General features: G+C 36.6%; 1 protein-coding gene across 1 annotated transcript in view; it reads left to right on the forward strand.

The window, feature by feature from the left end:
• The first annotated feature begins 530 nt into the window (after nt 1–530).
• The window catches only part of Vps29 (vacuolar protein sorting 29), an 87,162-nt gene continuing 61,099 nt past the window's right edge, over nt 531–26,593 (forward strand). The window contains exon 1 of the mRNA XM_090384429.1: nt 531–703. Within this exon, the coding sequence (XP_090240555.1) occupies nt 701–703 (3 nt within the window). The 5' untranslated portion in view covers nt 531–700. The remainder of the gene's footprint in view (nt 704–26,593) is intronic.

The raw sequence follows: 26,593 nt of genomic DNA on the forward strand, positions 1-26,593 counted from the left end.
TACCCGGTGTGGGGAGGATACTGTGCTACCGCGCAGAACCCCTAGAAATACCATTTGCTATGAACTGACCCCACTTCGTAAAAATATATCACTCCCTTTATATCGCGCCTCACCCAACTAGAAAATCGATCTCTCCCGCCGTAGAGTCAAATTGGAAACAGAACCCTCGTTAATAAAAAATAACCGTATTTGTAATATATCCCCTCCCCACCCTCAGGGGCTCACATCTGGTGAGTATGGGCTGGGCACAACCAGGGTCCTGAGCTGGATATCATCATTCTTATCTTTCTTGGTGATTCCTTTCTCTCTCTCAGGGTAATAGGGAAATTTTTTTTTTTTTTTTGGCCGGTGCAGCATAAGCCTCAGGCTACCTTGTACCACATGGCTAATAATAATAATAAAGTATGTACATGTTATTACCGGCATATACCTACATGAACGCTGTTCCGATGTGCTATGGTCCATTCTGAGCCCTGACTTGTAAATCACATATATTATCAATGTCATCTCCAATTATCTCTTAAAAAATCCGTTTGGATCTGCTAAGAGCGAATTCTCGGATAACCTGGACTTGTCATTCTGTATTTCAAATGTTCAAAAATTGTTTCAAAGATATGTGTCAGAAACTAGATGACGCGCCTGCGGCTTAATTTTCTCTAAGGTGCCATCTGTCAAAGTGGGAGTGTTATTGAATGAAAACATGGTGAGTTTTAAGGTGAACGAAGTTCTTTAGTAGTGGCAATTTCAAATTATAGCTGGTACTTGAATAATGAGAATTTAATATCTCAGTTTTTTATTATATTTATCTGTACCGTTTTTCTTAAGTAGTGTTTACAGCTATGTGTTTCAAGTACACATAAAGTTATTAGTATGTGTACTCAAGATTCAGGGGTTTTTTTTTGATAGTTTTTATTTATGTACAAATGGAAGCAAATTAGAAAACTGAGATTGACTGAAACTGTCGTCGTTATCTGTAATATTTAGTTTAATTACTGAAAATCTGTGCTGCACTAACCAGCCAAACCAAATTTGTGTTTACGCCGGAATCTCAAGTACAATTCCGTCCTTTCGATAACATGAACGAAATCAACTGATTTTTACTAAATCGCACGAACGAAAATGACAGTAGAAAGTCCGCAACACTTTACGGTTTCAAGTTATGGCTTCGTGCTTCTTTTTTACAAAAATTGTGAACTTTTACTTATCTAAATACTTGACTACTTTTCTTGTAAATCAATTGCTTGAAATAGAAATGACAAGTAAACATTCCAAATCAGGGGCTCACATCTGGTGAGTATGGGCTTGGCACACCCAGGGTCCTGAGCTGGATATTCTCATTCTTCTCTTTCATTTTTCTCTTTCTTGGTGATTCCCTTCTACTTCTGACCCTTGTTTTCTCTCTTTCTCAGGGTAATTCAGAAAAAAAACTTTTTGACTGGTGCAGTATAAGCCTCAGGCTTCCTTGACCCATATGACTAATAATAATAAAATAACATATTTAAACTTTATGAACATCTATTTGGATTTAAGTAAGCAATTAACCCATAAAACTGAGTGCAAAAATTGGAAATTGTACTACTTACAGTTATTTTTTCCTGTTATGAGCAGAATGGTTCCCCATTATCAGAAACCAGCAATAGTCACCAATCATTGCTGGATCCCATCATCCTTGATACCTCTGCTCCATAGAGTGAATGTTTTGATGGAATCGTCCCCCTGCTCATCACTGACAGATCCCAAGTTGTCCGGAAAGAAGTCCAGGTGCAAATGTAGGAAGTGTATCTTCAGCGACATTTGGCATCCTAACTTTTGATAGTTATGCAACAATTCTTGGTAAAACTCCAGATCTTGAGTACTAGTCCATATTTCGACAAACAGACAGGAACAGAGCAGTAATTGGCAGGTGCCACTGCCCACTCTCCTCCTAGGTTGATATGTCTAGGGTGTTTATATCCCCACTTGCCACTGTTTTAAAATTAGGAACTCTGATTTTAAAACAGTGGGATGGGGGGATAAACACCCTACCTGAGCTAAGCACCCCGCTCCTCGATGACACAAAACAATCAGAAACAAAATGCCTTTACAATAATCACCCAATCATGAAACTCGACTGTACAATCACTCCATTCTACGACCAGGCCCACTGCATGGAGACAAGTGGTACCCAAATAATAGATTTTAGCCCAACTCTATGGTTCTCTACTTTTTTATTCTCTAAAAGCCTGCTAACAACAGCTCTGAATGATTTCAATGCCGCTAATTCAGTGGCGTTAAGTTTAGTTTCAAAGATTTCATCTTTTAAAGCCATCTAATTTGTGTGCCTACGAATATACCCTCCAACTTTTCAAGACTAATTTTTGGAAACTGGCATTTTAAGTACTCGAAACCGTGATTATTTTTTGTCCCAGCGCTTTTACAAAATTTTTCATGAGACCCAACTTAATGTGCAAAGGTGGGAGAAACACCATTTCAGGGTTCACTAAAGGTGTGCATTTGATGTTGGGTTTCCTGGAAATGTATTCTTCTCTGATGGACCATTCCTTCACAATATAATGATGTTCTACTGCTCGATTATCCTATAAACACAGGAAACAACAATACTTAGTAAAATCACCCTGTAGTCCAAGCAACAAAGTGAGTACTTTTAAATAACCATAGATTTTCCAACAATATTTCTTATAGTTTAAGGCATTTAATAGCAAATGACATGCTATTATAGGTTTCTTTCATGGCCACTGAATGAGCCACTGGGACTGATGGTTTGATATTACCATTGTGTTGCAAAACTGCTTTTAAACTCAGTTTAGAAGAATTGATGAATAATCTTCATTCTTCAGGATTGTGTTCAAACCCTAGTTCATCCCTCAATCTGTTACAACTTTGCAGACACAAAGAGAACCTGCAAACTTTTAATTTCGGTTTCTAAAACACAGAAATCCTCGTGGTTTTTGTCATTAAATTCAACTGTTGGAACCCAGATCTTAATAGCTCGGCCTGTTGCTTTGAAATATTTAAATCCCAATATTTAAACTTTGTTCAATTAAGTGTGGGGTTTTGTCATTTTCAGGATTGTAACAAAGAGATTTTCAGATATTGAGGAGGGCACGTGTGGTCTCTACTGACTCTTGCTCTTCTTCTGGAATAGTGATTTCTTCGCAACTAGGTGGAGGAATAGGGAGTTCTGGTGTGTGTGTGTGGCATTGGTCTTATTGCGGATGGAATGTTGGGGTATTTTATTTTAACTCTTTTTCCTTGAAAATCACTTAGTATTTGGGAGGCAGAAATAACAATTTTTGAGGTGACTTGTTGGTTCTTGCCAGATCATTGGAACAGCAAAAGGCATTTTAGAATTGTTCCCCTTCATCCCTTCAGTCAGATTTACATAGCACGTTATACAGCACATGTGCAGTGCCCACCTTTTATCCAGATCTCATGGACAACCAAAATAAAAATAATAAGCTAGTTTTACCATGTCTGTGATTGAAAAACATTGCGACTTCACTGTATATTGTCCACAAACATAGCAAAAACTTTTTGACAAATTAATGCATACACAGCATTTTTGTTCCCTGTCACAAGTTTTCAAAGACCAAAACGGAACTTTAAAACATCACAACCTACCACTAGATCTTACAAATCGAAAATAATCCCAAAAATATACATTTAAGGGCTAAAGACAGCTTGCAAACAAGTTGTCTTTCACAGAGGCGGCTGGCCGCTGAAAGTATAGTATAGTAGGGTCCAAGAGTACTTCTGCATAATAAGGGTAATGTGCCAATAAAATCAAAACAAACAAACAAGCAAGCAAGCAAGCAAGCATAATAAGGATTATAACTCAGTGACCACTCCTCAGGACTAGAAAACTAAAAAGATGTATTAATATACCATTAACAACACAGATATGTCCTTTAGTTATAATTAATTCAACCAGGAAAGGTACAGAGTGTGATGTTGGATGATTTCATTGACTTTGAAGCTATTTTACATTTTTTTAAATTTGTTTTTGCATTTTTTTAAAAAATGTGATGTGATAGAAACTTTTTACTGTCACATTTGTAATCAGCATACAAATTAACAAAATGCTTACATTCACTGATATTAGCAAAACCTTGTTGACCAGTGTAATTAGCCTTGAAGAACCAGTGTTGATATTGGCTAGTGTTCATCGAAATCTTGTTTATTAAAATTTAACATTTTTCAACTAGAATGATGAGTTATTGTAATTAATGTATTGATATTAATTAAATATTGTTGCACAGCATCCAATCCATTAGATGGTTGCAAAGACTCCAGAGTACGTTTGGCAGTTTGCAGAGACGAAACTGTCAATTCAGGACAGGGCCATACTTATAAACAGGTGCATGATGCGCTGGTCTCGGGCCTCACATAACCCCTATAATCTCAAAATTTTAAAGCGATTTTTGTATTTAAACATTTGTGTTTAAACAGATTGATAAAAATAGTTTTTTCTGATTATATATGCAAGTTTTTTTTTTTTCGGACTCAGGACCTCTGCTGTCTTTAAAGGGGCCCCCATAAGAGCTTAGCGCCTCAGGCACCTGAGAAGTGTAAGTACAGTCCTGATTCTAGATACTCTTTGAGGTACTCGAATGGCTCTCTTCAGCGTATATTTGTTAAAAGAGCATAATCTGGACTATTATGGTTAAACTTTAGAATATGGTGCTGCATCCCATGGATCTTTGTGACAAGGAGTGAAGAGCTGTCCTAGAACCTCCTATCTAATGCTCTCCTCGTGCTGATTGGACAATCTATTCCTGTGCACAGCTTTATTTTCTAATTTTAAACAAGTGGCAGATGGGGAAGGGAACACCAAAACTATTTTCTCCCCTTTGGCATGGGTTTTAAATTGGGAACAGGCCATCCAATCACTGTGAGGAAAGCTATTGGATAGGCAGAGCTAGGCCAGTTCTTCACTCCTTCTCACAAAGATCCATGGAATGCAACACTATATTTTAAGAATTAACCGCATTTACTAAGCAGTCTCGTGGGTGCCTGGAGAAATTTTTCTGGGGTGGGGGACAAAATATACTGGCACTGTTTAAAAAAAAAACAAGTAAAGTATAGAAATGGCTACAAGCAGGGCTACAGGTACTATGCACTGCTATGTACAAAATTTTTAAAAGTTGCAATTTTATGAAATTTTAAATAAAAAATTCGCTACAATTCCAAAATGGAATTAGCCATTTTTTTTTTTATTTGCTAGTCTTCTTGTGAGAAAAAAATAAAAAATTACATCAGCTAAATATGGTGCCATTTCTTGTATTTTTTTTTTTTTTTTTATTTAAAATAACTAAATGCACAAGGCATAATACATTGAGTTTAATATCTATTTAATATCGGTGTGTAGATACACCAGAGACAACTCATAAGAAACTACAAAGTAGTAGTTTTTTTTTTATGAAAACCCCAAACACGAAAGGTATCAATACCTATAGTACTTAGTACCATGCATGGGTTGAAGGAGAAGTATGGGGGGAGGGGGATGCCAGAAACTTTGCTCTAGAGACTAAACATGGGTTTCACCACTTCAAGCCTCCAATAAGCAAAGTGGTGGTATTTCACCGGTTGATGAAAGTCATCTACCACCTATTCTCCCTATCTTGTGACTTCCCCTGATCATGTAGTCATCTTGAAGTATAAACAGAAAATTTCTTTATTTAAAATTGAAAACTCTGGGGGGGAGGGGGAGCATGTTCCCCCTTGCCCTTTATTGTAGATATCCGTGCCTGTACTGGATTAATTTGAAATTACGTTAGTAGTAACATTAATTTAAAAATTAATAAAATATTTAATACATTTAAAAAATGTATTAATTCGAATGAATTTTAAGCAAAATTTATGCAGTAGTAGCACTAATGCATATAGTTCTATACAGAGATGCAGGATAAAGGAGATTATTAAACTGAAATGAAATAAGTAAGTAATGTGAGGTTCCAATAAATTTTGCCTCAGATTCATGCAGAGAAGTGTTATTCATGCACACCTTCTTGTCAAACTTCCAAATGGTTTGTAAATTCCAGTAACCTTAGAGCCTGATTTTGGAATGAGTTGTTATCTGTTCTTTATCATTTTCTATTATTGCACAATGTAATACTGGCTCCTCTGTAGCCAGGTGGGCAGGAGCAGTAGTGTGTAGCACACACTTCTTGATTAGACTGGGGTTCGAGCCCGTGACCACCAACTACAGAGGATGTGGAAAGGTCAGGGAATGACCACCGCATATCCCCGGAGCAATATGGCCTTAGTTGCTAATGCTCCTAAAAAACAAATAACAAACAATGCAATACTGTACTGCATTTTGTATTTAACCTGCATGTGTGGTATTATATATAAAATAAAGTGCTGTGTAAGAATTAAATAAATAAATTCATTACTGATATTGTGAAAAGAACTGAAAAAAAGTTTGGCACACATCCTCTTATATCATATATACAGAAAAAATTTCTAATTTATGAACTTTCAATTTATAAACCATTTCTGAGGAATGCATGGTGTTTGTAAATTGGGAGATCAGTATGGCCTGATATTTTCTCTATATTTTGTGTTTATTCTAGGATGTATAGATTATGCTCTATTACAAATTTGGAAATCACATAAATGCCCTTTTCCATAAGCTTCAACCTAGCACAATTTCCTGGAACAACATTTAAACTGAGTTTCTTCCAAGAAATGAAAAATCTGTGTCTGTGAAATATTTGCAGTTTGTTAGAACTTAAAAGTTAATAGGCATAATTTGTATAAAGAAAATTCTACTTCAGTTAAGAAATGACAAAGATTCAATGAAGAAAATATGAAAATGAAGAAAAAATGCATTCAATTTTTTCATTATTGAAAAAATTGAATGCATTTTTTCAATAATGGAATTCTTTGGGGAAAGAGAAATAAAATGTACCTTAAACTAGTTAAAGTGGAGCCTGCCACACAAATAAATTTTATCTTTATTAACTATAGAAGTTATTAGTATTTAACTATAGATTTAACTTTATTTTATCTTTAACTAAAGAAGTTATTAGTCATTTTGATTTCTTTAAGCTCCTTTGCACTCTAGCTGCCAGTTATTTTGTTCTTCCAGCTGTGTTCATTACCCTTCCATTTCTCTATTGCAAATTTTAAAACTCTGTTAAATAAAGTCAAAATAGCCTCACCTGCTTTTGAGTTTTTACATGCCTGCAGGGGTATGTAGAAATGCTCAGTAGAAAGAACACAAGGCCATCATCTTGAGCATCTATGGATTTTGGAGGTCTTTTCAGCATTTGCAATACCTCTCTTCCATGCCTTTTCCTGTTTGTCTCTTGTCTACAATACCAGACATTTCTGCATCATCCTTCATGGTCTTCTGATTCTGAAGCCAGCATGTGGAGGATCTCTTCACTTCCTGAACCTTCATGAAGATTTTCTTCAGTAAACTGTTTTCTGTCATGTGGTCAACACACTTGAATGTGTTGCATTGATTTAGTTTATTGGTGGTGGCATGGGGGCGATTCAGGTTCTGAAGGCATTATATTCATTATCAAATACTGGTCCAAAGAGCTTTCTGAGTACTTTATTTTCAAAGATTTGCAGTCTATTTTCTTCCTTCAGGCTCATTTCCCCAGTTCTTCGATTGGTAGATTGACAGGTCTGATAATAGTTGTGCATAATTCAATTTTTATATTTCTAGATATCGGTTTGGATTTAGAAGATTACTGCCATACTGTAATATGATTTGAATCTCAGTTCAGTTCCTATTGCTGTTAAATCCCTCCACAGTTCTGAACTTAAGTTTTTCATTATTACACTGTTGTTATGATTTCTTCTATTAGTTTTCAGTTCTATTTTTGTTTCATTGATCTTAAGGCAAGTTCTCTCAGCAGTTTGTTATTTGGTTGAACATTATTTTCAGTTCCCCTTCATTTTTAGGCATATGCACTTAAGCACTTATTGTCTTCACTATTTCCATGTAACATGGGCTCCCAGTGGATGCATTTTTGTGATATTTTGTATTTGGGCTTGTTAAAAATATTTTTTGAGCAAAATCAGATTTCTTTAAAATCAGATACATATAAATCTGGCAATTGTTATTTCTTTTATTCCATAAGAAAAAATAATTAAAAATAGAAAAAAATTCCAAAAAAAAAATTCATAGATTAAATGTGCTTTTAATGCAGTATCGTTAGCTTTAGACAGTCTTATTTTGTGTATTGTTGGCTTTAGACAGTCTTATTGTGTGTATTGTTAGCTTTAGACAGTCTTGTGTGTATTGTTATGCAGGATTTGTGAATTTGATATGCAAGACTGTGAACTCAATATAGTTATGCAAAAAATGTGATGTTGCTTGTGAAGGTGTATACAGTGAAACTTCTCCTAACGGACACCTCTCTTTAACGGACATCTCTCTACAACAGACATTTTCAAATTCCCCAACTCTCCTCTATTGGTTTTAATGTGTTTTCAGCTTCCGTCTAGCGGACATTCTCTGTTACGGACGCGGACAGGCAATCTGCACTGTTTCGTTTAGATTAGTTTAATCTCCCCATAACAGACAGTGGGCGAGCTCATGGCCCTTTTTCTAGGAACGTTTCTTCCACGTATTGCCTCAATCATGTGTTTATTTTCTATTTCCGATTCTCTGAATTTTATCAACGTTTACGTTGTGGTTCTAAACCCTTTTTCAAGAATTTTAAGGCACGTGTAAAACTTCTGATAAATTTGGTGTGTGCAGGGGGGGAAATTTTCTCAGCCTTTCGTCTTTTGAGTTTCAGTTTTCAGTTTTGTTCAGTGTTGTGTGAAGTGCACAATGTCTTCTTGTAAACATTTAACTTTATAAGATAAAGTCAAACTCATTAATGCGTATGATCGGCAAAAAAATAGTGTTTGCAATCTCACTGCAATATTCAAAATCGGGAAGATGTAGGTAAGCGACATCCTAAAGAAAAAAAATTAACTGCTCAAATAATTTTGGGAACATGTAAATGTTCAGGTTCAAAAATCACTCCCGAAAACCGTTGGACTTCAAATTGACAGTGTTACGTATGAGTGGTTTTGTCGCGCACGTGCTAAAAAAATTCCCATTAATGGGCCTTTCCCATTAAAATTCCCATTATTAGGTAAAAGGCTTTGGAGGTTCCGAAATCTATGGGAGTAAATGAGTTCAAAGCTTCTGTGGGATGGCTAGACAAGTTCAAAACTCCTGCTGAAGGTGGATCTGTTGATACTGGGGTTGTAACAGAGTGGACTGCTAAATTAGAAGATTGATGTCGTGATTTTGAAGCTAAGGATATTTACAACTGTGACGAAACAGTTGTTTTTTAAAGCTCTTCCTGAAAAAACAATGAGTCTAAAAAACGAAAAGTGCCAGGGCGAAAAAATTTGTAAGGAACGCTTGACTACTATTGTGCAAATATGCTGGGAGACTTTGAACAACCTCTTGTTATAGGAAAACCACAAAATCCTCATTGTTTCAAGGGCATAAAGTTGAATCTTTTGAATGTTGACTGGAAGTCTAATAAAAAAGCGTGGATGACACGAGATATCATGAGCGAATGGATAAGTCACTTTAACCAATACATGATTCTTCAAAACAGAAAAATTATTCTTTTCATGGATAATGCTGCATTTCACCCGCACATTGAATTGTCCAACATTCAAATCGTTTTTCTGCCACCAAACACATCTGCAGAGTGTCAGCCCTTGGATCAAGGGATAATAAAAAATTTTAAACTTCACTACAAAAAACATGTTTTAAGACATCTCATTGCAAACATGAACGATGTAACATGTGCGAGTGACCTTGCGAAGAAACTCAGCATCCTAGATGCGATTCAATGGATTTTCTCTTCAGTAAACGCAATTAGAAAACTAACTGTCGTGAACTGTTTTGTAAAGTCTGGCTTCTCAAACGCAAAAATTGAAATTGTGAACAGCAATGTGGAGCACCAAGAAGAACAAGAACTTCAACATCTATTGATAATGTACGATACTTCCGCTACAAGTGACCCTGGCTACAAAGATATAGACTCGAACCTCACTACAGAAGATGGTGCTCTAGATATCAACGACATTATCATCGATATTTTTCAAGAAGTTCCTCATGAGGATGAAGAAATGGAAGGAGGTTATTCTGTCGAAGAACATATTAACAACGAACCACCGATGAAAATAGAAGAAGCGCTCATACAGATCAATCGTTTAAAAATGTTTTTCGCCGCTGAAGAAGATACTGAAGGACTTTCGATGGTTTCTTCACTCCAAACAAATGTTGAAAACAAAATTATCAGCCGGAAGAAGGTGCAGAAGAAAATAAGGGATTACCTGTGTCAGCCTTTGATCCTCCTTTGTGAATTGGGGTTACATTTGCACTTCTCCAGTCTATGGGTACCTCCCCTGAGTCCAAAGAAGCTCTCATAATTATGGCTAGGGGTTTGCATACTTCCTTTGCTGCCTCCTTTAATATAACTGGATAGATCCCATCCACCCCAGGTGCCTTTTTTATGTTTATCCTCAACAATCTCTCCTCCACTTTCCTCTCAGTTTTGTAATAAAGTTTTGTAATAACTGAGAGGAAAGTGGAGGAGAGATTGTTGAGGATAAACATAAAAAAGGCACCTGGGGTGGATGGGATCTATCCAGTTATATTAAAGGAGGCAGCAAAGGAAGTATGCAAACCCCTAGCCATAATTATGAGAGCTTCTTTGGACTCAGGGGAGGTACCCATAGACTGGAGATGTGCAAATGTAACCCCAATTCACAAAGGAGGATCAAAGGCTGACACAGGTAATTATAGACCTGTTAGTTTAACTTCTGTTCCAGGTAAATTAATGGAGGCACTGGTTAAAGAAGCACTGCAGGATCATCTAGACAAGAATTCAGTTATAGCTCAGACGCAGCATGGTTTTGTTAAGGGCAGGTCTTGCCTGACCAATTTGATTGGATACTATGATGTAGTCACAAAAGAACTGGATGCAGGGAATAACTTTGATATTATATATTTGGATCTTAGAAAGGCTTTTGATACTGTTGCACATGGAAGACTGCTGCACAAATTGGAGCAGTGTGGCATTGGAGGTAAATTGCTGCTATGGATAAGGGGATGGTTGAGTGGCAGAAGACAGAGAGTGGTAATCAATGGACACTGCTCAACGTGGACTAATGTTATTAGTGGAGTTCCTCAAGGTTCAGTGTTGGGTCCATTGTTGTTTTCGGTGTTTATGAATGATATTGATGATGGGATATCAAGTTTAATGTCTAAGTTTGCAGATGATACAAAGGTTGGCAGGGTCGTTAAGGACACTACTGACGCTATGCTGCTGCAACAGGATCTGGAAAGGTTGAACAGATGGGCTGAGAGGTGGCAAATGAAGTTTAACATTGACAAATGTAAAGTACTACATATGGGTAACAGTAACCCCAGAGCAATGTATCAACTCTGCGGTACTACACTGACAGTGGTGGAGAATGAAAAGGACCTGGGGGTAATTGTGCAGGCAGATATGAAGTTCTCTGAGCAGTGCAGACGAGCTGCAAGAGTAGCTCATGGTGTCTTGTCAATGATATACAGGAATTTTTCTAGCAGGGATAAGGAGGTGATTATTCCCTTGTATAAGGCAATGGTTAGGCCACATCTTGAGTACTGTATACAGGTCTGGAGGCCTCATTTCAAGAAGGATGTAGAGCTGCTGGAACGGGTACAGAGAAGGGCAACAAGATTAGTAAATGGAACAAAGGCTTGCTCTTACGAAGAAAGGCTTAAGTTTTGCAAATTACAGAGTCTGGAGACTAGGCACCGGCGAGGTGATCTGATAGAGGTGTATAAGGCTTTGAATGGTTTGAGCATGCTCAATGCCAATGGGATTCTTCATCTTTCTCAGAATAATCACCTCAGAGGGCATAAATTCAAATTGAGGAAGGACGGATGTCGGATAGATGTGCGGAAATTTGCCTTTGGCCAGCGGGTGGTTGGTTGGTGGAACCGACTTCCATCACTTGTTGTTGAAGTTGATAGCCTAAACAAATTTAAAGCTCAACTGGACAGGTATTTCGAACGAACGGAGGGGTGAAATGGGAGAGGTGTTTTTTTTTTTTTTTTTTTGGCTGATGCTGAATAAGCTTCCTTTCTTGCATCATATGCCTCTACTAATGCTAATGCTAATTTTTCTTAAGATAAAGTCATAATATGCATAGCACAATTGTATGTATATTATTTACAAAAATATTGTGCAAAATCTGTATATAATTTAATTTAATTTTACATTAACTGTTTAACGATTTTTCTTTATCTCTTGTGTATGTAATTGTGTATTATTTACAAAAATATTGTTCAAAATCTCTATATATTTTAATTTAATTTTACATTAAATGTTTAATGATTTTTCTTTCTTTCTTTTTTTTTTTTACCTCAGACTTCTTGTTAGCGGATACTTCTCTAACGGACACATTCTCGTTCCCCATGGCTGTCCGTTAAAGGGAAGTTTCACTGTGTGTATATATGTACACACACACACACACACACACACACACACACACACACACACACACACACACACACACACACACACACACACACACACACACAGGGTATCCAAAAAGTCTGGAATCAATGGAATTTACACTATGTATGCTTAATCTCATTTACAGTGTATTCAACATGTCCATCCTGACTCTCCATGCATTTTCTCATCAGGTGTACCATGTTCATTTGGCTTCTTCTCGGCATATTGGGATCAACAGCAGAACAAGCCTTGATAATTCTATTCCTAAGATGATCTTGGATTTTTAAAGCTTCCTGAAGGCACAGGTGTATACCTGTGCCTTCAGCAAGCTGTAAAACCCACACACACAGAGAAAAGAAACTTAAAAAAAAGATTAATACATGAGAGTAATAAATATTATATAGTTGTAATTAAACTAAATAGCTAAGGGTAGAGAATGTAAAGCTGTAGGGTTTTATTGAATGTTCTATAAAATTATTATCTTAGTAATTAATTGATAAGAAGATAACTATATTTACTTTTCATCTTTGTTAATCACAGAAAAAGAAAAAAAAATCAAAAGAGCCTAAAATGTAACACTTTTCATACATTAACTATTTGTGTCCAAGTAGGACCAAATCATCTTAATGTAAAAAAAAAAAAAAACTGCATCTGTATATAATGTAATTTCCATCCAAAGATCATAAGTAGAAGTATTATTTTTGCTATGTAGTTTGGATTTTGTAATTAAAATATAACTTGGAAGAAGTTCAAACTTTTTTTTTTTTTTTTTTTGCGATAAAAATCAGGAGCTCTTGTGTTTAAAATTTTGAAAGTTCATTCATTTTCATTCATTTGGCAACAACCTAAAATGTTGCAAGTACTGTTATTTCAAACTGAAGTATTGTCCATTTATAAGATGAATTATCCTTACTGCCATACTATCTAGGCTAAACTCACTACATTGGCGAGGTTAGCCTGTGCGGGGCGAGGTTAGCCTGTGCGGACAAAGATCCTTGAAGCTCTTGGAACAGAGAAGTTTTCCTGATTTATTTTCTGATTTATTAGCTTAAATTGTCATATTAACTTATTTTCTAGAGTAGCTTTATATTCCTAGTTACGATACTTAGTTTAAAGTTTAACTTAGAGATTTTGTAGGTATTACTTAGTATCGGTAACGGTATCAAATCCACGTGTTACAAATTGAACAAGAGGTCTTTTTTTTTTAACCAAATTTAGTCGATTTATTAACCAATTGTTATATAAAATTATCTTCTATAAGTAGATTATAGACCTAGTCAGGATCCTTAGTTTATTCTAAATTGAGATAGTGAGATTTGGAAGCTAATCAATACTTATGAGTCCGTAGAAGTACCGTTCGAGAATTCCCGCCATTTTTACACGATAGCATAAGCTTAGTGTAGTATAGTGCATAATATAATATTATCAGTAAATCTATTAATCTTGATAAACTTTATTGTCAATTAAAGTGTATTTTTAACTCTATATATAACGACTTAATCGTAACAAATAATTAATACATAACTATAGTGGTACACGTGATACGGAAGTTGTATAAAGGGAACTCGTAGAAAACACTAGATACCGAAAAAAAAAAAAAATAACATAACTGTTTTGGGATATATCTTAAGGATTTAATTTTTGTTTTGAAATTTTATTGGATTAAATCGGAATCATGACTCTGACCAGAGCAGCAAAGCAAAAGGCTCAAGCTAATGGGAGTGCTGTGGTTCAGGGGAGAACTGAGGGGGGGCAGTTGCCCTCTGAATCACAGTCTTTTAAAATGCACTGTTTGCTTGATGTTTGCGGAGCAGTCTGGTACGGGACATGATAATGCCAAGGGGGATGTCTTTGTGTGTGCACGATGTAAGGAGTGCAAGGAAATCAGGCGACAACTCAGCATTGTTATGGGCCTTTATGAGAGCTTGGACAGGGTGGATACCCTCGAAGGAAATAAATTGAGGGCCCATCAAGCTCCCAGCTGCCCACATCAACGCCAGAGCTTGCACTTGGTCATCAGGCAACACAGAGGCAGCCCCCTAGGCAGAATGCGCTGGTCCCACAGGAACTATTAGTTGTTGGTGACTCTATTGTCAGGGAAACGGGGAACATGCTTTTGTAAAAAGGATAGGTGGAATAGGACCAGGGTATGTCTGCCAGGGGCAAAGGTTGATGACGTTGTAGAGCGGATATCATCTTTTAAGGGCACAAAAGGTGATATAGTTGTACACGTTGGCACTAATGATATTAAGAGTAGGAGACCGGCGGAATTACTTAGCAAGTACAGGTCACTGTTGAAAAAAAGCTGTGAATTAGGGTTGAATTTGAAAGTGTCTGCAATTCTGCCCAGACACGATCAATTCGGCCCTGGAGGGATTGTGCAAGGCTCAAGGGGTAGAATTTTTTTCAGCCTGGACCGTACTTGTTAACAGGAGAGATTGCTTCTACAGGGATGGGATACACGTAAATAGAAAGGGTGCAAGAATATTTGCTGATGCTATGGAGGCAGTGTTAGGTGGGTCGGAAAACTGCTAGTTGGGAGGGGATACAAGGACTAATAGATTAACAGTAGCCACTGGCAGAGGTGGAAGTGATTCTTGCACTGCTTCTATTGAAATGAGCAGAAGCCTGAAAATCAAGATGCAGGATATTTCAGAGACTGCTGGGAGTCATTGCGGTACAAGTAAACACATGGGTTGTGGTAGGGTAGCTAAGAATAGAAACAGGTGCGTGTATACCTGCGTGTACAGCAATGCTAGGAGTTTGGTAAATAAATTTGATGAATTTGAGGTATTGCTCAAAACATCAAAGGCATATATTGTCGGGATATCAGAGACGTGGTGTCACACAGATATAAGTAATGCGGAACTGGAATTTGGGGAATACAATGTGTATAGAAAGGATAGACAGGACAGGAGGGGAGGAGGGGTTATGCTATTAGTTAAGAAACACAAAGTCCAAGGAAGTGAAGCCAGTCGACATCGATGGACAGGGCAGTGTCGAGTCAGTTTGGTGTGACATAAGCATAGGGAAATCAAATTGAGAGTAGGAGTGTGCTATAGGCCTAATGACTCTGATGAGTATAATAAGATATTGTACAGGGAAATAGTGGGCCAGTAAATCAGAGAGTCTTATAATGGGGGATTTTAATTTCCCAGATATTGACTGGAATTTGTGGGTTGGTCACTCGCACACTAGCAAGGCTTTTGTGGATTTATTGGATGATTGTTTTCTACATCAGCATGTTCATGAGGCAACAAGAGGGAGCAATACTCTTGATCTGATTATCAGTAGTGATTCTTCATGCATTAAGAATCTGCAGATAAATGAACCACTAGGTGGCAGTGATCACAGTGTGTTGAAGTGGGATTTACTCAAGGAGGTAACTACCATCAGAGGTAAAGGGAAGGGCTTTTGTTTTCGGAAAGGCGACTATGATGGTTTGAGACAGTATTTAAATTCTATACAGTGGGACCAACTGATGATGTTACCAACAGCAAACTCAAAATGGGAAGCATTCAAGGAACTAATCTTGGAGGCTACCAGGCTTTACATACCAACTAAGAAATATTGTTCAAGGTTTAGGCCTAAATGGTTGTCAGATGAACTAATGAGACGTGGCAGAGAAGAAAAATGCACGGGATACATACAAATTAATGGGTGACATGGAAGCCTATGATAGATATAAGTTGGTCTGTAACCAAGTCAAAAAGGAGATTAGGCAGGCAAAGGCAGACTACGAAAAATCCTTGGCAAAGGATGCAAAGAAAAACAGAAAAGAGTTCTTTACCTATTTAAACTCAAGAAGGAAAGGGATGAATCAGATTGGTCCACTGGATATTGATGGTTCAACAGTTGAGGATCCTGCTCAGGTGGCTAACAATCTAAACGAGTATTTTGCATCTACATTCACGCATGAGGAGTTATTCAGGAAGGAGAATGATGTAGGTAAAGTAAACATTGGCAGTGAGCTGGATGATTTTGTAATAACTGAGAGGAAAGTGGAGGAGAGATTGTTGAGGATAAACATAAAAAAGGCACCTGGGGTGGATGGGATCTATCCAGTTATATTAAAGGAGGCAGCAAAGGAAGTAAGCAAACCCCTAGCCATAATTATGAGAGCTTCTTTGGACTCAGGGGAGGTACCCATAGACTGGAGATGTGCAAATGTAACCCCAATTCACAAAGGAGAATCAAAGGCTGACACAAGTAATTATAGACCTGTTAGTTTAACTTCTATTCCAGGTAAATTAATGGAGGCACTGGTTAAAGAAGCACTGCAGGATCATCTAGACAAGACTTCAGTTATAGCTTGGACACAGCATGGTTTTGTTAAGGGAAAGTCTTGCCTGACCAATTTGATTGGATTCTATGATGCAGTCACAAAAGAACTGGATGCAGGGAATAACTTTGGTATTATATATTTGGATCTTAGAAAGGCTTTTGATACTGTTGCACATGGAAGACTGTTGCACATGGAAGACTGTTGCACAAATTGGAACAGTGTGGCATTGGAGGCAAATTGCTGCTATGGATAAAGGGATGGTTGAGGGGGGAGAAGACAGAGTGGTAATCAATGGATACTGTTCATCGTGGACTAATGTTATTAGTGGAGTTCCTCAGGGTTCAGTGTTGGGTCCGTTGTTGTTTTCGGTGTTTATGAATGATATTGATGATGGGATATCAAGTTTAATATCCAAGTTTGCAGATGATACAAAGGTTGGCAGGGTTGTTAAGGACACTACTGACGCTATGCTGCTGCAACAGGATCTGGAAAGGTTGAACAGATGGGCTGAGAGGTGGCAAATGAAGTTTAACATTGACAAATGTAAAGTACTACATATGGGAAACAGTAATCCCAGAGCAACCTATCAACTCTGTGGTACTACAGTGGTAGAGAATGAAAAGGACCTGAGGGTAATTGTGCAGGAAATTGATATACAGGAATTTTTCTTTCAGGGATAAGGAGGTGATTATTCCCTTGTATAAGGCAATGGTCAGGCCACACCTTGAGTACTGTATACAGGTCTGGAGGCCTCATTTCAAGAAGGAAATGAAGGAATTTAGAGCTGCTGGAACGAGTACAGAGAAGGGCAACAAGATTAGGAAATGGAACAAAGGGTTGCTCTTACGAAGAAAGGCTTAAGTTTTGCAAATTACAGTGTCTGGAGACTAGGCACTGGCGAGGTGATCTGATAGAAGTGTATAAAGCCTTGAATGGTTTGAGCATGCTCAATGCTGATTGGATTCTTTCTCTCGTTCAGAATAATCACCTGAGAGGGTATAAATTCAAATTGAGGAAAGACAGATGTAGGATAGATGTGTGGAAATTTGCCTTTAGCTAGCGGGTAGTTGGTTGGTGGAACAGACTTCTATCTCTTGTTGTGGAAGTTGATAGCGTAAATAAATTTAAGGCTCAGCTGGACAGGTTTTTCGAACGAACGGAGGGGCGAAATGGGAGTGTTCCCCCCCCCCCCCCCCCCCGGCTGATGCTGCATAAGGTTGCTTTCCTGCATCATATGCCTGTACTAATGCTAACCTCCTTTGTTACTTGATTACATCAAATGACTAGCTTATATAGCTTTGTGACTAGCTTATATCTGCCATAGACTTCTGTGTCACCTGATAATTTATATGCCTCCGACACATTTTTCTTCTCTGCCACGAGCCTTATTAGTTCATCCGACATCCATTTAGGCCTAAATCTTGAACAGTATTTCTTAGTTGGTATGAAAAGCCTAGTAGCTTCCAAGATTAATTTCCTGAAAACTTCCCATTTAGAATTCACTATTTTGGACATCATCAGTTGATCCCAATGTATAGAATCCAAAAACTGCCTGAGACACTGTAGTCACCTTTACAAAAACAAAAACCCTTCCCTTTACCCTTGATGGTAGTTGCATCTTCAAGTAAATCTGATATCATTATACTGTTATCACTGTCATCTTTTGGTTCCTTTATCTGCAATTTCCTAATGCATGAGTCATCACTGCTGATCAGTGCCATACTTATGTTTCCTACGGCCCCAAGGTACTGATCTCTTGTGGGCTCCCCTAAAGATATCAGAGGCAAAAAAAAAAAACAACTTGCATGTGATCAGAAAAATCAATTATTTTTACCGATCTGTTTAAACACAAACATTGTAATGCTGTGAAATATAAAGAAAAGTACTTAATTAAACTGTGTCTCAACAGCCCGTGAGGGTATGATGACCAGCCACGTGGCTTTGTCAGGTCATCATGTGATCAGCAAATCAACTTCAATTGCCATGTTTTGTGACTAGCGTCTGCTGCCCTTTCACAAGTAGCTCCTCATTTCACATCACAATGCTGGGTGAACACCATAAATTTTAGCCTCCACCGGAATCGAACCCGTGTCGCCTGCACAGTCAGAACCAAGCTACAGGGGAGCCCAACAACAATAAAATATAATACAGACATAAGTACTACAAATTAGTGTAATTACTAATTTTAATACAAAAACAATATCAAAAATTGTGTTACATAAATATTATAAAAACAGTCAAATCTTGTTTGTCAGCAGTAAATAATATCAGGTACATTATAAAATAGCAATGCATTAGCTAAATTATGAGTTCATACATTTATTTACGTAAATAATTTTTCCTTGGATTTACCTCAGCAAAAATATCTATTAAATCATAGTAATTAATGCTGTTTACTAGTTCAGATTCAATAAATAATAATGGCAAATTGCTCATTTTATCTTGAATTAGCCTATTCCTCAAATAGCTAACTCATTTACTCAATGACTGTTCCCTGTTTACTAACCTGCATTGCTAAAATATTTTTAATATTGTTTCAACATTGGGAAATGTAGACCTTAATCCATTATTAATGATATATATTTCATTCATATTGTTGCCAATATTTTCTCCTTTAATATACAGTAAAAATTAGATTACTTCATCTTTAAACTTTTCCGAGTCAATGTTGTTTTTATATATATACAGTACGTACTTATTAATTTATCGATATTAGTGTTCAATTCAGTTTCATCTAAATCAAGATTTATAAATATTTTAAAAGTATTTAAAAAATATTGGTGTATACTTCTGTTTGTCTATTTATTTCAGCTATTAATCTATCACGAACAACATTGAATGTATTGATAAACATTTCTTTCCCTTCTAAAATTACTTCATTATCTCTCATTTCATTGCACATAGTTTTTCTTTTTTTGAATTCGACTTTTTTTATCTTTATTGCCATTCATCAATTAATAATTTACCTTCTCTTTCAATAATATAAAAATTGTTTCTAATATGCAAACTATATCCATGTAATTCTGCATGAGTCTGATTTCAAAAGATCAGAATCATGCAGTAAATTTATTGCAGGATATTGTAACGATTTACTTGTTTTTTTTAAGATATTTAATATTTTATTTTAGGGGACAGTAAATAATTCAGTTTCATACTCAACATTTTTTTTTTTATTAATTTAGTACATTCTAGATGTGCTACTGATCTTTCAAGTGTTCAGTTGATAAATTGTTTAATTAATCAAGACTTCTTTTGTTAATTTATAACCATTTTGTTATAATAGTTTATAATTATCTTGTATCACTTAAATTTTTCAGTGTTAGTGAATTTCTTCCTAAATATTGATTTAAGACATTCCATCTTCTTAGGACAGCAGAAAAAAAATATATATAAATTTTGTATAAAGTGGAAAAAATGTGCTGCAGTAGAAAAAGATTCAGCTGCATTAGTTCCAATTAAATTTAGAGAGTGACCAGTACATGGTACATAAAATGGAGTAGAACTATGTTGCTTCAATCTGGCTTGGACTCCTTAATACAGTACTTTCCTGCCATATTTAAAGCATTACCGTAAATTTTTCCTCTGCAGTTTGTAATAGCAATTGATAAATTTTCTAATCTTTTTAAAATAGTTTTTTTTATATATTCAGTATTGTGATGTTCTGTAGGAAGGAAACAAAAATCATTCTTTGATGATACGATTTTTGGCATGTATCTTATAATAAACACTAATTGATCAACGTGGCTAATGTCAGGGGTTGAATCAACAATATTTGAAAAATATTTTGCCTCTCAAATTTCAGAAACCATCACCTTTTCAACTTTTTCTGCCATCAATTCTATAAATTCATCACGTGTTTTATGTGAATGGTAATGAATTGGTTTTGCCCGATCCACAATTAGCATACATCTGTGATTTCTTAAAAAATTATCAAATTTACTCAGATATTTTAGGCAATTTGGTAATTACCACTATGTTCCGTATAAATTTTGTGTTACTACACCTAAATCCTAAACCAAGTTTACTCAAAAGCTGAACAGTAGCAATAATTCTTTTCAAAATATCTAGCCAATAATTTTATTCAGACTGAATTTGTTTCATCAGTTCTGAGTCAATGCGACCCAAAATTGAACGTCTCTTAAAATAAACACACAGCATTAATGTAAACTGATGAAAAAGACCGTTCGTGACTTACATTTGTCACAGACATTGTGAGAAATATTTTCAGAATTGTTTCAGTGTTCGAAAATGTCGGTCTAAGTGCATCGTTAATAATATTGTACTTTTTTTTTTATTATTTTACGAAAATCCCAGCCTTGCAATGATATGGGTTTCTGTATCGCCTGAAACTTTATATGCATCCCATACATTCTTCTTCTCTGTCACTAGCCTCATTAATTTATCTGACATCCATTTATGCCTAAACCTTGAACAGTATGTCTTAGTTGGAATGAAAAACCTAGTAGCCTCCAAAATTAAGTCCCTGAAGGCTTCCAATTTAGAATTCAACGTTGGTAACATCATCAGTTGATCCCACTGTACAGAATTTAAAAACTGTCTGGGACCTCTGTAGTCACCTTTACGAAAGCAAAAGCCCTTCCCTTGAGCCTTGTTGATAGTTACATCTTTAAATAATTCCCACATCAATACATTGTGATTACTGTTGCCCAGTAGTTCCTTTATCTGCAGATTCTTAATGCATGAAGAATCACTACTGATAATCAGATCAAGAGTATTACTCCCTCTGGTTGCCTCTCGAACATGTTGCTGTAGAAAACAGTCATCCAATAAATCCACAAAAGTCTTGTTAGTGTGTGATTGACCAACCCACAAGTTCCGGTCAATATCTGGAAAGTTAAAATCTCCCATTATAAGACATTCTGATTTCCCGGTCCACTCTATTTCTTTGCACAATTGCCCATTGTACTCATCAGATTCATTAGTCCTATAACACACACCTACTCTCATTTCTCCTTTCCCAGTGCTTATTTCACACCAAACAGACTCAACACTGCATAGTCCACCAGCATCAATTGGATGCACTTACTTAGATTTTGTGCTTCTTAACTAACAGCCTAACCCCTCCTCCCTTCCTATCCTGTCTATCCTTCCTATACACATTGTACTTCCCAAATTCCAACTCTGCACTGTCTATATCTTTGTGACACCACGTCTCTGATATCCCAACAGTATCTGCCTTTGATATCTTGACTAGCTCTTCAAGCTCATCAAATTTATTAACTATACTCCTAGCATTGGTGTACATGCAAGTATACATGCACCTGTTCCTTCTTCTAGCCACCCTAACACAGCCCATGTATTTACTTGTTCCACTATGACTCCCAGCAGTCCTGGAAATCTCCATTGCCTTGCTTTAGAGTCTCCTGCCCATTCTAATAGAAGCAGTGCAAGAATCACTTTTGTCTCTGCCTGCAAATGTTGCTGTGGGTGCAGCAGCAGTCTTTCTATCCTTTAAAAATATCAAAATCTTTTCCACTTAAATGCAACAGTTGTACCACAGAACTATATACAATAAAGTTAACTTTGGACAATATTGACAATTATCTCAATACACTGAACTTAATATATGCAGATGCCATGAGTGCAGTCTTAGCCAGGGCCATTGCATGCATGTGATGTACCATATGCATTCAGGTTATTGATTCTCCTCCAAGCTAGCACTTTTTGGATCCACCTTACATTGCCTTGAAAGCACCAGCAAATATTCTGCATCCCTGTAGAAGCACTATCCTGTTAACAAGCATAGACCATGCTCAGAAAAATTTTACCTCATGAGCCTTGCGCACATTCTTTAGGGGTGAATTGATTGAAAAGGCTTTTTTTTTTTATTTTATGTAAACCACAAACACGAGAGGTATGAGAACCTATAGTACTTAGTACTGTGCTTGGGTTGGAGGTTGAGAAGACGAAAGAAGAATATTTGTTGACATTGGACTTCAACTTCTATAGACTGTAATTTTCAAGAAATACGTATGAAGGAAGGTTGTTCCCGAAAACGGCAGTTGAATGAATAAACAAGGAAGATGAAAAGTTGGTTCTGTGAGTTTGAAGTTGGACAGTAAATGGATGTTGGCTGGTGGCAGCACATGTTCGGACTGTTTTGAAAGAGAGAGCGGGAATTATAGAAGCCAATTCAGAAGAACAGTGCCCATGAAAGTATCTGTAGAAGAGGCATGCAGCAGAAACAGTACGTCAATGAGACAGAGAGTTGAGAGACTCTGTTATAGATGAATCATTAATTAACCTAACTGCCATCTTCTGAATGGAATCAAGAAGCCTGAGAGAGATTTTGGGGGCACTGTCCCAGATGTGGGAACAATATTCCATGGCAGGGCAGATTTCTGATTTATACAGAGCGAGCAGCTGTTGGAAAAAAGTAACGCCGAGAGCGAAAGAGAAAACCAAGTTTTTTAGATGCATTGGAAACAATATTTGTAATGTGCTTGTGCCAAGAGAGATTAGAAGTCCGGGTAATCCCCAAAAGAGATATATCATTTTGCCTAGAAATCAGAGTGTCATTAAAGATAAGCATAGGAGCAGAAGAATCCTTTTTGCGAAATATAAGACAGGACTGAGTTTTAGAAGGGTTGAAATCAACTAAGTTGTCTTTGCCCCACTGGAGAATTACCCGAAGATTGGCATTTAAGGGATTGGTAGCAGATTTTCGAGAAGTTGAAGCTGATTGAACAGGGCAAGGTTTCTCAAAATGGAAAGTGGAATGCAATGTGCTATCATTGGCAAAACTATGGATAGGATTTCCAGTCAATGGAAGAAGGTCATTAATATACAAGAGAAAAAGAGTGGGGGAAAGAACTGAACCTTGGGTGACACCAGCATTAGTGGAGAAGTTAGAAGACAGAGAGCCATCTACCATCACGCTCAGTGAGCGATCAGAGAGAAAACAGGATAACACTAAAAAAAAAGGGTCTTCTAAACAAGCTTCTATCTTATGGTTGGCAAACCATAAGATGGAAGCTTGTTTAGAAGACCTTTATGCCAAACATGATTTAAAGCCTTTGAGATGTCAAGAGCAACCACTTGTGTTTCATCCAACCTTTCCATTGAATTAGTCCGATAGTATGAATCAGAGCTGTAATACTCAATATGTTCTACGTTGATAATAATATTAGTAAATTAATAAGAGGAGTTTACCTCAATATAGTACGTGGAACACTTCCGTATGATACCCTCCAGAAATTAAAACGGAAAAAACGAAAAAATCGACAACTTACCGGTCCATTAAAGTAAAATATAAATAATTAAAATAAAATATAAATAATTAAATAATCAATTTAACACAATTCAAAATCAATTCAAAACAATTAAAATTCAAATTAACGCAATTAAAAGAATAACGAAAATATTCAAAACGATCTTCCTTGATCTTCCTTCCTGAAGCTGACAATGCTTTTCGACCGACTGTCGTGATCACAGGAATGAAAATCACCGAATCAGGCTAAACCTGCAACTTAAATAGTGATTGTGTCTTCGCGCATGCGCGTAAAGGTCCACGCATCGGAGATCAAATATGGCCGCCGAACATTAACAGAATTCTCGTGTAATTTAATTTCAATGGTTTCTGCAATTAATAGTCGCGTATAATTACGTTGAACGTTAAGTATTTTGGCCTCGTTAAATAAAAAAGTATGTTTTTCGTTAATGGCATGAAAGGCTAATTCTGACGCTGCTGAACGAGAAGCACGAACTGAGGCTTCGTGTTGATTTACACGAATATTAAGAGAAAACCGCGTCGAACCCTGATAAGACGAGTCGCAATCACCGCAAGAAATGTTGTATACTAGATCATTAATTTGTGTTGCGAACGCGGAAAGAACCGAGCGATTGTTCAGTATAGTGTGTAACTTCCGTATAGGCCTAGCTATAATTTTAAATTCGGTATCTTTAAAGAATCTGTTAAGCTGTTTGTGCCACTGTTCAACGTATGGGACAGAAATAAAGTGAAGTGGACCCGACACTGTTTACCAATTTGGTAAATCAATACAATAAAACGTTAACCACATATCGTAAAAACGACTACATTACTATGGTTCAGTTGAAGGAATTGAAGTCCAGAACATACAATATTCCTGCACTTTTTGGTCAGGTAAAATTACACAAGCCTGGATTTCCGATTCGACCTATTGTTTCCTACAGGAACTCGGCATTTTCAGCCTTAGCCACATATGTATATAACATTATAAAACCTTTTAGACAGGTTATACAATTTGGGATTAAAAATTACGATACATTATTTAATAATCTTAAAGACTGTAGACTCGGCGACAATGACAATTTATTCTCATTAGATGTTACCTCATTATATACGAATGTAAACGTTGAATACACATTAGATATTATTTGGGATATGTTAAATAAAAACTCGACACCGATTAATTATACGAAGCTGCCTATTAAGGAAATTTTTCACTTAATTAAACTATTAGTTGAGGCTAACTACATCACCTTTCGAGACAAGGTGTACAAACAAATTTTTGGATTACCAATGGGTTTGAGCCTGAGTGGCTTAATGTCAGAGATCTATCTCTCAACGATTGAGCAGATACATTTGACACCTTTTCGTCCCCGTATCACATACTATGGGAGGTATTTAGACGATGTTCTAGTTATTACCGATAGTAGTACTATCCAAGACATTTTACATTCGTTTAATAATATTCATTCTAGACTCAAATTTACATTGGAAAGGGAAGATACGGATACTAAATCATTAATCTTTCTAAATTTCACGCTTACCCGGGACTTGAACAAAATACAATTTAGCATCTATCGAAAACCCACAAACACCGGTATGCTTCTACATTATAATAGCTACCACCCGTTCACCTACAAAAGATCGATTATCTTTAATCAATTTCTAAATGCCTATAAATATTCAACGACGGATTCTGCTTTGGACTCAGAAATACAAATATTAACTAGCAGATTCTTGAACAGGGGTTATCCCATTAACACAATAAATCGAATTAGGGTACAAGCTAAGGATAGGATACAAAATACTGCACCAATCAACAATAGTAATATCAAAAAAAAAAATACTTTATTTCTGTCCCATACGTTGAACAGTGGCACAAACAGCTTAACAGATTCTTTAAAGATACCGAATTTAAAATTATAGCTAGGCCTATACGGAAGTTACACACTATACTGAACAATCGCTCGGTTCTTTCCGCGTTCGCAACACAAATTAATGATCTAGTATACAACATTTCTTGCGGTGATTGCGACTCGTCTTATCAGGGTTCGACGCGGTTTTCTCTTAATATTCGTGTAAATCAACACGAAGCCTCAGTTCGTGCTTCTCGTTCAGCAGCGTCAGAATTAGCCTTTCAGGCCATTAACGAAAAACATACTTTTTTATTTAACGAGGCCAAAATACTTAACGTTCAACGTAATTATACGCGACTATTAATTGCAGAAACCATTGAAATTAAATTACACGAGAATTCTGTTAATGTTCGGCGGCCATATTTGATCTCCGATGCGTGGACCTTTACGCGCATGCGCGAAGACACAATCACTATTTAAGTTGCAGGTTTAGCCTGATTCGGTGATTTTCATTCCTGTGATCACGACAGTCGGTCGAAAAGCATTGTCAGCTTCAGGAAGGAAGATCGTTTTGAATATTTTCGTTATTCTTTTAATTGCGTTAATTTGAATTTTAATTGTTTTGAATTGTGTTAAATTGATTATTTAATTATTTATATTTTATTTTAATTATTTATATTTTACTTTAATGGACCGGTAAGTTGTCGATTTTTTTCGTTTTTTCCGTTTTAAT

Source organism: Mastigoproctus giganteus, chromosome 1 (genome assembly GCF_048544385.1).
Source record: "Mastigoproctus giganteus isolate SK-2022 chromosome 1, ASM4854438v1, whole genome shotgun sequence".
Classification (NCBI taxonomy): domain Eukaryota; kingdom Metazoa; phylum Arthropoda; class Arachnida; order Uropygi; family Thelyphonidae; genus Mastigoproctus; species Mastigoproctus giganteus.